The 17,358-nt window shown below is 45.4% G+C and overlaps 1 protein-coding gene across 1 annotated transcript in view; it reads right to left on the bottom strand.

Moving 5' to 3' along the window:
• LOC126106257 (endothelin-converting enzyme homolog) overlaps positions 1-17,358 on the bottom strand; it is a 593,945-nt gene that overhangs the window by 117,598 nt on the left and 458,989 nt on the right. Inside the window, exon 12 of the mRNA XM_049912482.1 lies at positions 6,094-6,193. Coding sequence (XP_049768439.1) covers positions 6,094-6,193 — 100 coding nt within the window. The remainder of the gene's footprint in view (positions 1-6,093; positions 6,194-17,358) is intronic.

Genomic DNA, 17,358 nt, shown 5'->3' with positions numbered 1-17,358 from the left:
TCAACACGTGGGGCGTGAGGTCTCCACAGTACATCGATGTTGTCGCCAGTGGTCGGCGGAAGGTGCACGTGCCCGTCGACCTGGGACCGGACCGCAGCGACGCACGGATGCACGCCAAGACCGTAGGATCCTACGCAGTGCCGTAGGGGACCGCACCGCCACTTCCCAGCAAATTAGGGACACTGTTGCTCCTGGGGTATCGGCGAGGACCATTCGCAACCGTCTCCATGAAGCTGGGCTACGGTCCCGCACACCGTTAGGCCGTCTTCCGCTCACGCCCCAACATCGTGCAGCCCGCCTCCAGTGGTGTCGCGACAGGCGTCAATGGAGGGACGAATGGAGACGTGTCGTCTTCAGCGATGAGAGTCGCTTCTGCCTTGGTGCCAATGATGGTCGTATGCGTGTTTGGCGCCGTGCAGGTGAGCGCCACAATCAGGACTGCATACGACCGAGGCACACAGGGCCAACACCCGGCATCATGGTGTGGGGAGCGATCTCCTACACTGGCCGTACACCACTGGTGATCGTCGAGGGGACACTGAATAGTGCACGGTACATCCAAACCGTCATCGAACCCATCGTTCTACCATTCCTAGACCGGCAAGGGAACTTGCTGTTCCAACAGGACAATGCACGTCAGCATGTATCCCGTGCCACCCAACGTGCTCTAGAAGGTGTAAGTCAGCTACCTTGGCCAGCAAGATCTCCGGATCTGTCCCCCATTGAGCATGTTTGGGACTGGATGAAGCGTCGTCTCACGCGGTCTGCACGTCCAGCACGAACGCTGGTCCAACTGAGGCGCCAGGTGGAAATGGCATGGCAAGCCGTTCCACAGGACTACATCCAGCATCTCTACGATCGTCTCCATGGGAGAATAGCAGCCTGCATTGCTGCGAAAGGTGGATATACACTGTACTAGTGCCGACATTGTGCATGCTCTGTTGCCTGTGTCTATGTGCCTGTGGTTCTGTCAGTGTGATCATGTGATGTATCTGACACCAGGAATGTGTCAATAAAGTTTCCCCTTCCTGGGACAATGAATTCACGGTGTTCTTATTTCAATTTCCAGGAGTGTATTTCAACTGTCCCCGTTGATATTAAGCAACGCCTGCAAATAGCTAACGGTGTTATTTCATTGTAATTTCATTACTTAGCATATCTGGGATGCCTTGCAACGTCTGTTCAGAAGAGATCTGCACCACCTCGTACTCTCACGTATTTATGGAAAGCTCTGCAGGATTCATGGTGTCAATTCCCTCCAGCACCACTCCAGACATCAGTCGAGTCAATGCCACGTCGTGTTGCGCCACTTCTGCTTGATTGCGGGGGCCCTACACGATATTCCGCAAGTGTACCAGTTTCTTTGGTTCTTCAATGTAGCTGATGCAGAAGACACGAGGGGAAAGTGTTGAGCACTGCTTGCTTCTCGGCGGGATTGTCGTACGAAGCGGCCTTTAAATACCTGCTTGTTTTTGTCAGCCTCCTATACACTCTTTGTGCAAGAGTGTATCGCCTTCTACAAACCAACATCTAGGCACTGGACACCGACCTTACAGTCCCCAAGGGGAAGTAGATTTTCACTTGAACGTCATTTATAAAATCGGCAAATCTGCTGTGTAGCCAGTAACTCCACTTCTTCGCAAAAAACATCAGAAATTGCTGTTCCGAAATTAACGTCGCCAGTGGTTTCCACTCGTATTCTATCATTCCGGCAAATCAGAAAATTCTTGAGGCAGATATCACCAGACGGGTTGAAAACTCAAATCTGATGATGATATTAAAGAGTAGTGTAATGCGGCCTAATGTACTGTCTCCTTCTGTTGCTATATATTCGCGAAACTGCGACGCCGATTCATTTTTTGTGTGACTATTTTTTTTATTAGTCGTGAGTCGTTAGGTAAAAAGAAGAACAGTGCAAGACGGTACAATCTTCAATAAATAATCTATCCAAATGAAGCTACAGATGCAAAACAAAACCTCGTAGTTTTCGAGACTACGATGCAATACGTGCAAAACGGTTCTACGAGCAAAAACTCTACCACTATCTAATTCTATCTGTGAAAGATTTCTCCAGTAGTTTATATATTTTGGTTAGAATGGTGATTTTCCAGCATGTGACCGTTTCTTGTCTTTCCACATTTAAATGAAAGTTACGTAATCTAAAGTTTTATGTTGATAATTCCCGACTAGCTCACAAATGAAATCTAAAGATAGCAATTATTTCTCGCAGTCGATTGCTCCATATTTAGACAGCTTGCAGTGAACCACATTTAAAAAACGGTGCTCCGTTTATCTAGCTAGATTCAGGTATCTGTTGATCTCTCGAGTCTCTGCTATTCACATCTTAGGATAAAGTTTCCCCAAACTACTTGTAGGAAAGTCCCTTGATTTCAAAATTGTCGTATTTTCCTTTTCTCTAACTCAGACGTGTCACAAGATATAAAACGCAAGTCACAAGACACCAGAGACAGGAGACAAGAAGGAAGAAGAGCTGAAACTATGTTTTAAATCAGTATACGTGTAAATGTTAAAGAACAATGCACCAATTGCAGCTTCACGTTCTTAAGACTTTGCTGTACTTAGTCTTTTGACATTTATTATTTCAGTGTTAATGTTATGAAGAGTAATAAAAACTTGTCTCGTGACATATCTTAATTATTCAGAATCAACATCTACATCTACATCTACATCCATACTCCGCAAGCCACCTGACGGTGTGTGGCGGAGGGTACCTTGAGTACCTCTATCGGTTCGCCCTTCTATTCCAGTCTCGTATTGTTCGTGGAAAGAAGGATTGTCGGTATGCCTCTGTGTGGGCTCTAATCTCTCTGATTTTATCCTCACGGTCTCTTCGCGAGATATACGTAGGAGGGAGCAATATACTGCTTGACTCCGCGGTGAAGGTATGTTCTCGAAACTTCAACAAAACCCAGTTCCGAGCTACTAAGCGTCTCTCCTACAGAGTCTTCCACTGGAGTATATCCATCATCTCTGTAACGCTTTCGCGATTACTAAATGATCCTGTAACGAAGCGCGCTGCTCTCCGTTGGATCTTCTCTATCTCTTCTATCAACCCTATCTGGTACGGATCCCACACTGGTGTGCAGTATTCAAGCAGTGGGCGAACAAGCGTACTGTAACCTACTTCCTTTGCTTTTAATGGAATGTTGTCTACACCTGGAGCTTTGTTTCGACTCAGGTCTTTCAGTGCTCTGTCAAACTCTTCACGCAGTATCATATCTCCCATTTCATCTTCATCTACATCCTCTTCCATTTCCATAATATTGTCCTCAAGTACATCGCCCTTGTATAGACTCTCTATATACTCCTTCCACCTTTCTGCTTTCTCTTCTTTTCTTAGAACTGGGTTTCCATCTGTGCTCTTGATATTCATACAAGTGGCTCTCTTTTCTCCATAGGTCTCTTTAATTTTTTTGTAGGCAGTATCTATCTTGTCCCTAGTGAGGTAAGCCTCCACATCCTTACATTTGTCCTCTAGCCATTCCTGCTTAGCCATTTTGCACTTTCTGTCGATCTCATTTTTGAGACGTTTGTATTCCTTTTTGCCTGCTTCATTTACTGCATTTTTATATTTTCTCCTTTCATCAATTAAATTCAATATTTCTTCTGTTACCCAAGGATTTCTACTAGTCTTCGTCTTTTTACCTACTTGATCCTCTGCTGCCTTCACCAGTTCATCCCTCAAAGCTACCCATTCTTCTTCAACCTTATTTCTTTCCCCCATTCCTGTCAATTGTTCCCTTTTGCTCTCCCTGAAACTATGTACAACCTCTGATTTAGTCAGTTTATCCAGGTCCCATCTCCTTAAATTCCCACCATTTTGCAGTTTCTTCAGTTATAATCTACAGTTCATAACCAATAGATTGTGGTCAGAGTCCACATCTGCCCCTGGAAATGTCTTACAATTTAAAACCTGGTTCCTAAATCTCTGTCTTACCATTATATAATCTATCTGAAACCTGTCAGTATCTCCAGGCTTCTTCCATGTATACAATCTTCTTTTATGATTCTGGAACCAAGTGTTAGCTATGATTAGGTTGTGCTCTGTGCAAAATTCTACCAGGCGGCTTCCTCTTTCGTTTCTTAGCCCCAATCCATATTCACCTACTACATTTCCTTCTCCCTTTTCCTACTGGCAAATTCCAGTCACCCATGACTATTAAATTTTCGTCTCCCTTCACTATCTGAATAAATTCTTTTATTTCATCATACATTTCTTCAATTTCTTCGTCATCTGCTGAGTTAGTAGGCATATAAACTTGTACTACTGTAGTAGGTGTGGGCTTCGTATCTATCTTGGCCACAATAATGCTTTCACTATGCTGCTTGTAGTAGTAACCACGTAGTCACCTGACCAGAAGTCTTGTTCCTCCTGCCACCGAACTTCACTAATTCCCACTATATCTAACTTCAACCTATCCATTTACCTTTTTAAATTTTCTAACCTACCTGTCCGATTAAGGAATCTGACATTCCACGCTCCGATGCGTAGATCGCCAGTTTTCTTTCTCCTGATAACGACATCCTCTTGAGTAGTCCCCGCCCGGAGATCCGAATGGGTGACTATTTTACATCCGGAATGTTTTACCCAAGAGGACGCCATCATCATTTAACCATACAATAGAGCTGCATGCCATCGGGAAAAATTACGGCCGTAGTTTCCCCTTGCTTTCAGCCGTTCGCAGTACCAGCACAGCAAGGCCGTTTTGGTTAGTGTTACAATGCCAGATCAGACAGTCATCCAGACTGTTGCCCTTGCAACTACTGTAAAGGCTGCTGCCCCTCTTCAGGAACCACATGTTTGTCTGGCCACTCCACAGATACCCCTCCGTTGTGGTTGCACTGAGGGTACGGCCATCTGTATCACTGAGGCACGCAAGCCTCCCCACCAACGGCAAGGTCCATGGTTCATGGGAGGAAATTTATGGAATTAACTGCTTCCAGTTGCTGACCTGCTATATTGTAGCTAAATGATAAGGGATCTTTCTTTCTATGTATTCGCAGCACATTACACTTGTCTACATTGAGATTCAATTGCCATTCCCTGCACCTTGCGTTAATTCGCTGCAGATCCTCCTGCATTTCAGTACAATTTTCCATTGTTGCAACCTCTCGATATACCATAGCATCATCCGCAAAAAGCCTCAATGAATTTCCGATGTCATCCACAAGGTCATTTATGTATATTGTGAATAGCAATCGTCCTACGCACCTGAAATGACTCTTACTTCGGAAGACTTCTCTCCATTGAGAATGACATGCTGCGTTCTGTTATCTAGGAACTCTTCAATCCAATCACACAATTGGTCAGATAGTCCATATGCTCTTACTTTGTTCATTAAACGACTGTGAGGAACTGTATCGAACGCCTTGCGGAAGTCAAGAAACACGGCATCTACCTGGGAACCCGTGTCTATGGCCCTCTGAGTCTCGTGGACCAATAGCGCGAGCTGGGTTTTACACGACCGTCTTTTTCGAAACTCATGCTGATTCCTACAGAGTAGATTTCTAGTCTCCAGAAAAGTCATTATACCCGAACATAATACGTGTTCCAAAATTCTACAACAGGTAGACGTTAGAGATATAGGTCTATAGATCTGCGCATATGTTCGACGTCCCTTCTTGAAAACGGGGATGACCTGTGCCCTTTTCCAATCCTTTGGAACGCTACGCTCTTCTAGAGACCTATGGTACACCGCTGCAAGAAGGGGGGCAAGTTCCCTCGCATACTCTGTGTAAAATCGAACTGGTATCCCATCAGGTCCAGTGGCCTTTCCTCGTTTGAGCGATTTTAATTGTTTCTCTATCCCTCTGTCGTCTATTTCGAGGTACTAGAGTGGTTACACCAACCACGGAGAAGATTATACCTTCATCGACAACCGCCAATGGTGTCTGCTGTCTTTCACTGCGAATGAAGTTCGCAGTAGGGGAATTCTGGGCTGTTTCTTGAGTTCTTGTGATACTGCGCTCTCTGTCTTTGCTGAGCTCGATGTTAAACTCTGAGCTCAGTTTACTCTTCACTGTGGGCGCAGATCTTGGTTTGCAAAGCCTGCTTCTGGTTCGGCTACTGACCTTCCTGCGCGTGCTGTTGAGGAACCTGGGCTCTGCGACGTACATGTAGCTCACCACCATCCCCAGCAGCTGGTTGACCGCGCTGGCGCACAGCAGGGGCCTGCAAAACACCCACGTACACATAGCGACAGCTTAACAGCTCATGCATCCGAATTTCTCACAAGAAAATTATACAGAAGAACGGCAAAGAAAGTTAAGTATCTGCTAGACGGTCAGTTTGGTTTTCGGAAGGGTAAGGGCACCAGAGAGGTAGTTCTGACGTAATTTATAACAGAAACAAGAGTCATGTAAATCAAGAAACGATGGCGGTAGGATTTGTCGACAGGAGTGAAAGATGGTGTAAGATATTCGAAATACTGAGAAAAACAAGGGGAAGCTAAACGGAAGAAGGGTAATGTATAATGTGTACAAGAAGCAAGAGGGAACAATAAGAGTGGGACACCTTGAACGCAGTGCTCGGATTAAAAAATGTGTGAGACAGGGATGTAATCCTTCGCCTCTATTGTTCAACATATACATGAAAGAAGCAATGATGGAAGTAAAAGAAAGGTATAGCGTCCCCAGTGAAATAATACGAAAAGACTTAAAAAAACAGTATCTATAAAGGAGAGACATTTAAAATTGAATAATATACATTTTTCTCATGTACTCGTTTTATAATAATTTCTCTTTGTAAGTTTCGATGGCAAAGAAATATAACAAAATGATCTAAGAAACGACAAAATGCGCTCTTTTGTTAATTTTTTAGTCGTCTTCGCTTCTTCTCTTGTCTTGGTTGTGTGTAGACGGACATCTTGCGAGTGCTGGCAAATGTAAGCATAATTGTACTAATTAAGGAGATAATATATTGATTTAATACACTCCTGGAAATGGAAAAAAGAACACATTGACACCGGTGTCTCAGACCCACCATACTTGCTCCGGACACTGCGAGAGGGCTGTACAAGCAATGATCACACGCACGGCACAGCGGACACACCAGGAACCGCGGTGTTGGCCGTCGAATGGCGCTAGCTGCGCAGCATTTGTGCACCGCCGCCGTCAGTGTCAGCCAGTTTGCCGTGGCATACGGAGCTCCATCGCAGTCTTTAACACTGATAGCATGCCGCGACAGCGTGGACGTGAACCGTATGTGCAGTTGACGGACTTTGAGCGAGGGCGTATAGTGGGCATGGGGGAGGCCGGGTGGACGTACCGCCGAATTGCTCAACACGTGGGGCGTGAGGTCTCCACAGTACATCGATGTTGTCGCCAGTGGTCGGCGGAAGGTGCACGTGCCCGTCGACCTGGGACCGGACAGCAGCGACGCACGGATGCACGCCAAGACCGTAGGATCCTACGCAGTGCCGTAGGGGACCGCACCGCCACTTCCCAGCAAATTAGGGACACTGTTGCTCCTGGGGTATCGGCGAGGACCATTCGCAACCGTCTCCATGAAGCTGGGCTACGGTCCCGCACACCGTTAGGCCGTCTTCCGCTCACGCCCCAACATCGTGCAGCCTGCCTCCAGTGGTGTCGCGACAGGCGTGAATGGAGGGACGAATGGAGACGTGTCGTCTTCAGCGATGAGAGTCGCTTCTGCCTTGGTGCCAATGATGGTCGTATGCGTGTTTGGCGCCGTGCAGGTGAGCGTCACAATCAGGACTGCATACGACCGAGGCACACAGGGCCAACACCCGGCATCATGGTGTGGGGAGCGATCTCCTACACTGGCCGTACACCACTGGTGATCGTCGAGGGGACACTGAATAGTGCACGGAACATCCAAACCGTCATCGAACCCATCGTTCTACCATTCCTAGACCGGCAAGGGAACTTGCTGTTCCAACAGGACAATGCACGTCCGCATGTATCCCGTGCCACCCAACGTGCTCTAGAAGGTATAAGTCAACTACCCTGGCCAGCAAGATCTCCGGATCTGTCCCCCATTGAGCATGTTTGGGACTGGATGAAGCGTCGTCTCACGCGGTCTGCACGTCCAGGACGAACGCTGGTCCAACTGAGGCGCCAGGTGGAAATGGCATGGCAAGCCGTTCCACAGGACTACATCCAGCATCTCTACGATCGTCTCCATGGGAGAATAGCAGCCTGCATTGCTGCGAAAGGTGGATATACACTGTACTAGTGCCGACATTGTGCATGCTCTGTTGCCTGTGTCTATGTGCCTGTGGTTCTGTCAGTGTGATCATGTGATGTATCTGACCCCAGGAATGTGTCAATAAAGTTTCCCCTTCCTGGGACAATGAATTCACGGTGTTCTTATTTCAATTTTCAGGTGTGTATTATTGTGCACTTTTAATTTGTAAGAGGTGATCCCGATTTCATGTCAAAACCACTTTATAGATATGTACTGTTTGTGTTTTCTTTTTTTCATTTATAAATGTATAGCTATGGTGTTCTTTTAATCATTGACAAAGGTCTTCTTAGGCACTTCTGGGTTGTACTGATCTGAAGAAGGTGTAGTTATTTACGCCGAAATCTAGGTTAACACTAGGTGCTTTTTTCGCAATCTAGGCGGGTTTTTAGTTTTTTATTATATTAACCAACGATTGCTGACGCGCTGCCATGTTGAAGGTTCTTAAATCAAGAAACGTTGGTGGTAGGATTTGTCGACAGGAGTGAAAGATGGTGTAAGATATTCGAAATACTGAGAAAAACAGGGGGAAGCTAAGGGGAAGAAGGGTAATGTATAATGAGTACAAGAAGCAAGAGGGAACAATGAGATTGGGACACCATGAACAAAGTGCTGTTATTAAAAAAGATGTAGGACAGGGATGTAATCCTTCGCCTCTACTGTTCAATCTATACATGAAAGAAGCAATGATGGAAGTAAAAGAAAGGTATAGCGTCCCCAGTGAAATAATACGAAAAGACTTATAAAAACAGTATTTATAAAGAAGAGACATGTAAAATTGAATAATATACGTTTTTCTCATGTACCCGTTTTATAATAATATCTCTGTGTAAGTTTCGAGGGCAAAGAAATATAACAAAATCATCTAAAGAGACGACAAGATACGCTCTTTTGTTAATTTTTTAGTCGTCTTCGCTTCTTCTCTTGTCTTGGTTGTGTGTAGACGGACATCTTGCGAGTGCTGGCAAATGTAAGCATAATTGTACTAATTAAGCAGATAATATATTGATTTAATATTATTGTGCACTTTTAATTTGTAAGAGGTGATCCCGATTTCATGTCCGCCTTCCTTTGAATTAATCTGCATTCGAGTAATTTACAGTTCAACAGTCGCTGCGGCCGATGCAGCCAACGACGCCATTACGTGGCGATATTAACTTATAAAAATTAGCGGAAGCAAAATACTCGCCCGCTATTAACATAATATAAATTTTTCTCCACAGCCGCCCGACGCTGCAGAAAATACGTAGCTTTAAGATTCTTATTTTCAGTACAACAGCCGAGAGCCAGACTCCGACTACAATGCAATGGTTAACGCAGGTAAGAAAAAATACTCTCGCGCGTGAGTGGGCCGCAATTGTAATTAGTAACTAAAGATTTTTTGCTTTAATGTGAACTGACTAGCTGAGGAAATTAATATGAAAAGCTTATTCCATTGTTCAACTTATATGCTCATATTTTAAGATTCAGTGAGTCTAACGTTCATTACCGTAACAAATAATTTATACTGAAGATTAATATTGTTAAAAAAGGAAGAACTTCACAAAAGCGTTTAATTGTAAATCAAAATAAAATAAAATATCATTTTTATCAAGGCCCACCACGTAAGTCGACAACAATCAACATAATGATAATATATTAAATTACGACGGCTGACGGACATCAGAAAGGATAAGGAGTTGGATTAAGATTCAAGGCGAAAGGATAAGTGATAAGATTTGCTGATGACACTGCTATCGTCACTGAATGTGAAGAAGAACTACGGAATCTGTTGGTTGGAATGGTGATAAGATTCGCTGATGACACTGGTATCCTCAGTGAAAGTGAACAAGAACTACATAATCTGTTGGTTGGAACAGTCTAAAGAGTACAGAATATGGATTGAGAGTAAATCGAAGAAAGACGAAATTAATGAGAATTAATACAAACGAGGACTACGAGAAAGTGAACATCAGATCTGGGGATCACGAAGTAGATGAAGTTAAGGAATTCTGCTAGCTAGGTGGCAAAATAACCCATGATGGACGGAGCAAGGACGAAATAAAAGGCACACAAGCACTGGCAAAAATGTCATTGTTGTCCAAGAGTAGTTTACTAGTATCAAAGATAGGCCCGAACCCCAGGGAAGCCGGCCGCTGTGGCCGAGCGGTTCTAGGCGCTTCAGTGCGGAACCGCGCTGCTGCTACGGTCGCAGGTACGAATCCTGCCTCGGGTATGGATTGTGATGTCCTTAGATTAGTTAGGCTTATGTAGTTCTGAGTCTAGGGGACTATTGACCTCAGATGTCAAGTCCCAAAGTGCTTAGAGCCATTTGAACCATTTCAATCCCAGGAAGAAATTTCCGACAATGTAAGTTTGGTATGACATTGAATCATGGACTGTTGGAAAATCGGAAGAGAATCTGCAGAAGGTTGTTAAAAATGAATTGGACCGATAAGGTGAAGACTGAAGAGGTTCTCCGGCGAAGAAAGGAACATATGAAAAACGCCGTGCAGTCTGAGGCGCTTAGTTTAAGTTAGATTAAGTAGTGTGCAAGCCTAGGGACCGATGACCTGAGCAATTTGGTCTCATACGAGGTCCTCAGCAGTTTGATCCCATAGGAACTTACAAAAAATTTGCAAACATGAAAAAAATTGACAAGAAGAAGGAATAGGATGATGGAACATATGTTAAGACATCATGGGATGACGCTCATCGTACTGGAGGGAGCTGCAGGGGGTAATAACTGTAGACGAAGACAGAGATTGGAATACATACAACATATCATTGGGAACTTAGGGTGCACTTACTACTCTGAGATAACGGGTGTTGACACAAGAAAGGAATTCATGGCTGGCCGCATTGAACAAGTCAAAAGAATGATAACTTAAAAAACGGAGAGTATGAAATCGAAGTTTTTCGCTCCGGTATCCATGTAAAAACATTGTTGTTAACCTGACACATCAAACGATATCCTCCACCATGTTCATCATAAATAATGAACTGTTCGTGCTGCTTTTAGTGTTAACATTTGTATCCCACACAAGCTACACATCATCAACACATAATGCGGCCAGAGACTGTGTCCACATCTACACTGCCCCCAACCTCCAGATGCCAGATACTCAGATCGGTACCAAATGCTGTATGTCGACAGAGTATCAAACAGAACACCGATTTAGTTCGTGCTGTGTGCTGTCATCCAGTAGAACATGTGTAAATGGCAGTTAAAAGTAACACCAGAGCTATGGAGTACACGAAAAGCATATCTGTGAACTTTAGGTATGAAGATCTCTGGTAGGTGAGTTGGGAGAGCGTAAGATCGTTGTACAAAACCTCTGGAGTTCGAGACTCAGTGAGAGCGAATTTTTCAATACCTTACATATGGAATTATTATATGGGAGAACATTTTTCTGACATGTAAAAGGATGTTTCGGAGTTTGTAGCCATATTCTTTTGGTGGTCTGCTATCGCTTATATATATATATATATATATATATATATATATATATATATATATATATATATATATATATATTCAAATGGCTCTGAGCATTGTGGGACTTAACATCTGTGGTCATCAGTCCCCTAGAACTTAGAACTACTTAAACCTAACTAACCTAAGGACATCACACACATCCATGGCTGAGGCAGGATTCGAACCTGCGACCGTAGCTGTTGTGCGGTTCCGGACTGCGCCCCTAGAACCGCTAGACCACTGCGGCCAGCGTATATATATATATATATATATATATATATATAAGGGTGGCATAGCCAGAGTCTTGATGATTTTGGCATTTAGACTCTTGCTCTTAATGGGGACTTAATATGTACCATAGTGTAGTATACTAAGCCTCTCGGGTTCGTAAGATCAATGTGTAGTATCCTTGTTTGGGGGGGGGGGGGGGGAGAGGCCTGCCAGACCCCCGATATGGTATGCAGAACTGCCATTACTCCACTACTACTAGTCACATCACAGCATGACTTACATTGACTATCTTATGACCCATGGCTGGCTGCGCAAAATACATTGAGCTTAACATGTAGATCTTATCAGCTATATGCAGCAGCTGCACTGTCTCGGGACGTATCACGCTTTTTGGTAGCGCTAGTCTGGTGCAGTTTAACAACCGTCTGCTCAATATTGGGAGTTGGCAGACACACCAACTCCATGTGTCCTCGATAGGGTGTCGACACTCCAGGGAAACTAGATGAGAAAGATTTAACATCCAGCGATGTTGGCTGCTCCATACCCGTAGGCAACGAAGGGTGATGGCACGTATGTTGACCACATGATCAGAAAAGGCCGCAGGCCATACCTCCATGTCTCCACTGTTTACGAAAGACAACGGAAAAGGCAAATCTTACCGAAGTATCTCGGAAAATCAGTCAATTCTGGCCGATTTCCATGGACATGTTCACATGTATCTACCAGCTGGAGATCGCTGATGATCACCCAAAGTCCGGGGTACGGTTCATGGCACGGGAGCTGATCCTCGGGCGCCTGAACGCTGTTTATGTCACCCCTAGCACCAAGCCACCGTGTCTGCCCTGAAACAGCTGTGCTACTCCGTCCACGCAAAGAGCGGTCGTTCGCGACGTCGATTCTTTCCAGTTGGGGCTTACCCATTGAGAAACGGGACGCCTGGCACTGTCATGGTCGTTCCTCTAGCGTTGGGAACGTACTGTAGGCTGCCAGGGTCGAGACTTTCCCGGAGCAGAATTTCGACATTGCTTTTAGATGGCGAGATGTGAGACACATGAACCGAATTTTTTATTTTTGTCATCAGTCTACTGACTGGTTTGGTGCGGCCCGCCACGAATTCCTTTCCTGTGCTAACCTCTTCATCTCAGAGTAGCACTTGCAACCTACATCCTCAATTATTTGCTTGACGTATTCCAATCTTTGTCTTCCTCTACAGTTTTTGCCCTCTACAGCTCCCTCTAGTACCATGGAAGTCATTCCCTCATGTCTTAGCAGATGTCCTATCATCCTGTCCCTTCTCCTTATCAGTGTTTTCCACATATTCCTTTCCTCTCCGATTCTGCGTAGAATCTCCTCATTCCTTACCTTATCAGTCCACCTAATTTTCAACATTCGTCTATAGCACCACATTTCAAATGCTTCGATTCTCTTCTGTTCCGGTTTTCCCACAGTCCATGTTTCACTACCATACAATGCTGTACTCCAGACATACATCCTCAGAAATTTCTTCCTCAAATTAAGGCCGGTATTTGACATTAGTAGACTTCTCTTGGCCAGAAATGCATTTTTTGCCACAGCGAGTCTGCTTTTGATGTCCTCTTTGCTCCGTCCGTCATTGGTTATTTTACTGCCTAGGTAGCAGAATTTCTTAACTTCATTGACTTCGTGACCATCAATCCTGATGTTAAGTTTCTCGCTGTTCTCATTTCTACTACTTCTCATTACCTTCGTCTTTCTCCGATTTACTCTCAAACCATGCTGTGTACTCATTAGACTGTTCATTCCGTTCAGCAGATCATTTAATTCTTCAAAAAAGAGACAGCATTGGTCGTATATTTTTTACTATCGCAAAATCGATTTTCTGTCACTGAGTGACCACAGACAACAGTGCATCCTAATTTAAGTTATACAATATAGCACTGAAGATGGTCACTCAGTGACAGAAAATCGATTTTGCGATAGTAAAAAATATACGACCAATGCTGTCTCTTTTTTCAAGTATACCTGTTATCTGGTCGTAGTGCACAAGACAACATGGAGTCGCCAATCAATTTAATTCTTCTTCACTTTCACTCAGGATAGCAATGTCATCAGCGAATCGTATCATTGATATCCTTTAACCTTGTATTTTAATTCCACTCCTGAACCTTTCTTCTATTTCCATCATTGCTTCCTCGATGTACAGATTGAAGAGTAGGGGCGAAAGGCTACAGCCTTGTCTTACACCCTTCTTAATACGAGCGCTTCGTTGTTGATCGTCCACTCTTATTATTCCCTCTTGGTTGTTGTACATATTGTATATGACCCGTCTCTCCCTATAGCTTACCCCTACTTTTTTCGGAATCTCGAACAGCTTGCACCATTTTATATTGTCGAACGCTTTTTCCAGGTCGACAAATCCTATGAAAGTGTCTTCATTTTTCTGTAGCCTTGCTTCCATTATTAGCCGTAACGTCAAAATTGCCTCTCTCGTCCCTTTACTTTTCCTAAAGCCAAACTGATCGTCACCTAGCGCATTCTCAATTTTCTTTTCCATTCTTGTGTATATTATTCTTGTAAGCAGCTTCGATGCATGAGCTGTTAAGCTGATTGTGCGATAATTCTCGCACTTGTCAGCTCTTGCCGTCTTCGGAATTGTGTGGATGATGCTTTTCCGAAAGTCAGATGGTATATCGCCAGACTCACATATTCTACACACCAACGTGAATAGTCGTTTTGTTGCCACTTCCCCCAATGATTTTAGAAATTCTGATGGAATGTTATCCATCCCTTCTGCCTTATTTGACCGTAAGTCCTCCAAAGCTCTTTCAAATTCCAATTCTAATACTGGATCCCCTATCTCTTCTAAATCGACTCCTGTTTCTTCCTCTATCACATCAGACAAATCTTCACCCTCATAGAGGCTTTCAATGTATTCTTTCCACCTATCTGCTCTCTCCTCTGCGTTTAACAGTGGAATTCCCGTTGCACTCTTAATGTTACCACCGTTGCTTTTAATGTCACCAAAGGTTGTTTTGACTTTTCTGTATGCTGAGTCTGTACTTCCGACAATCATATCTTTTTCGATGTCTTCGCATTTTTCCTGCAGCCATTTCGTCTTAGCTTCCCCGCACTTCCTATTTATTTCATTCCTCAGCGACTTGTATTTCTGTATTCCTGATTTTCCCGGAACATGTTTGTACTTCCTCCTTTCATCAATCAACTGAAGTATTTCTTCTGTTACCCATGGTTTCTTCGCAGCTACCTTCTTTGTACCTATGTTTTCCTTCCCAACTTCTGGTGATGGCCCTTTTTAGAGATATCCATTCCTCTTCAACTGTACTGCCTACTGCGCTATTCCTTATTGCTGTATCTATAGCGTTAGAGAACGTATCTCTTCATTCCTTAGTACTTCTGTATCCCACTTCTTTGCGAATTGATTCTTCCTGACTAATGTCTTGAACTTCAGCCTGAGCCGATAATCACGTACACTCCTGGAAATTGAAATAAGAACACCGTGAATTCATTGTCCCAGGAAGGGGAAACTTTATTGGCACATTCCTGGGGTCAGATACATCACATGATCACACTGACAGAACCACAGGCACATAGACACAGGCAACAGAGCATGCACAATGTCGGCACTAGTACAGTGTATATCCACCTTTCGCAGCAATGCAGGCTGCTATTCTCCCATGGAGACGATCGTAGAGATGCTGGATGTAGTCCTGTGGAACGGCTTGCCATGCCATTTCCACCTGGCGCTTCAGTTGGACCAGCGTTCGTGCTGGACGTGCAGACCGCGTGAGACGACGCTTCATCCAGTCCCAAACATGCTCAATGGGGGACAGATCCGGAGATCTTGCTGGCCAGGGTAGTTGACTTACACCTTCTAGAGCACGTTGGGTGGCACGGGATACATGCAGACGTACATTGTCCTGTTGGAACAGCAAGTTCCCTTGCCGGTCTAGGAATGGTAGAACGATGGGTTCGATGACGGTTTGGATGTACCGTGCACTATTCAGTGTCCCCTCGACGATCACCAGTGGTGTACGGCCAGTGTAGGAGATCGCTCCCCACACCATGATGCCGGGTGTTGGCCCTGTGTGCCTCGGTCGTATGCAGTCCTGATTGTGGCGCTCACCTGCACGGCGCCAAACACGCATACGACCATCATTGGCACCAAGGCAGAAGCGACTCTCATCGCTGAAGACGACACGTCTCCATTCGTCCCTCCATTGACGCCTGTCGCGACACCACTGGAGGCGGGCTGCACGATGTTGGGGCGTGAGCGGAAGACGGCCTAACGGTGTGCGGGACCGTAGCCCAGCTTCATGGAGACGGTTGCGAATGGTCCTCGCCGATACCCCAGGAGCAACAGTGTCCCTAATTTGCTGGGAAGTGGCGGTGCGGTCCCCTACGGCACTGCGTAGGATCCTACGGTCTTGGCGTGCATCCGTGCGTCGCTGCGGTCCGGTCCCAGGTCGACGGGCACGTGCACCTTCCGTCGACCACTGGCGACAACATCGATGTACTGTGGAGACCTCACGCCCCACGTGTTGAGCAATTCGGCGGTACGTCCACCCGGCCTCCCGCATGCCCACTATACGCCCTCGCTCAAAGTCCGTCAACTGCACATACGGTTCACGTCCACGCTGTCGCGGCATGCTACCAGTGTTAAAGACTGCGATGGAGCTCCGTATGCCACGGCAAACTGGCTGACACTGACGGCGGCGGTGCACAAATGCTGCGCAGCTAGCGCCATTCGACGGCCAACACCGCGGTTCCTCGTGTGTCCGCTGTGCCGTGCGTGTGATCATTGCTTGTACAGCCCTCTCGCAGTGTCCGGAGCAAGTATGGTGGGTCTGACACACCGGTGTCAATGTGTTCTTTTTTCCATTTCCAGGAGTGTATATAACTGGGAAATCGTCGACATGTACCTCCTGGAGGAAGTCAGTGCTGATGTCAGCTGCACTGAGCATGTCTTGGTCCAGCGACAGTATCGTACATGTCCGAGCGGTGTTAATATTGATGGATGCTGAGGGATAGGTCTGCAGATCATCTCCCGGAATGGGGACCAACTTCATCATCCCCTTTAACGCTGTGACTTGTCGTCTAGACGCTGCGTGCTCAGCCATAGACTGATTAGTGTTTAAAGTCCCATCGTCAACGAGATCACTGGAGACGAAGCACAAGCTCGGATTAGGGAAGGATGGGGAAGCAAATCGGCCGTTTGAAAGGAACTATCCCGGCATTTGCCTGAAGCGATTTAGATAAATCACAGGAAACCTAAATCAGGATGGCCGGATGCGAGTTTGAACCGTCCTCCTCCCGAATGCGAGTCCAGAGTGATAACCACTGCGCCATCTGGCTCGGTGCTGGTACACGGAAGGGTCCGATGTGTGTGCGGAGAAACCTCTCTCCTCGTCGACCACAGTGGGCGTAGAAGCTTCTTCACCATCATCCA

This window comes from Schistocerca cancellata, chromosome 10 (assembly GCF_023864275.1).
Source record: "Schistocerca cancellata isolate TAMUIC-IGC-003103 chromosome 10, iqSchCanc2.1, whole genome shotgun sequence".
NCBI lineage: Eukaryota > Metazoa > Arthropoda > Insecta > Orthoptera > Acrididae > Schistocerca > Schistocerca cancellata.
Note: the sequence above shows the minus strand (reverse complement) of the source record. Positions and strands in the feature narration are given on the sequence as shown.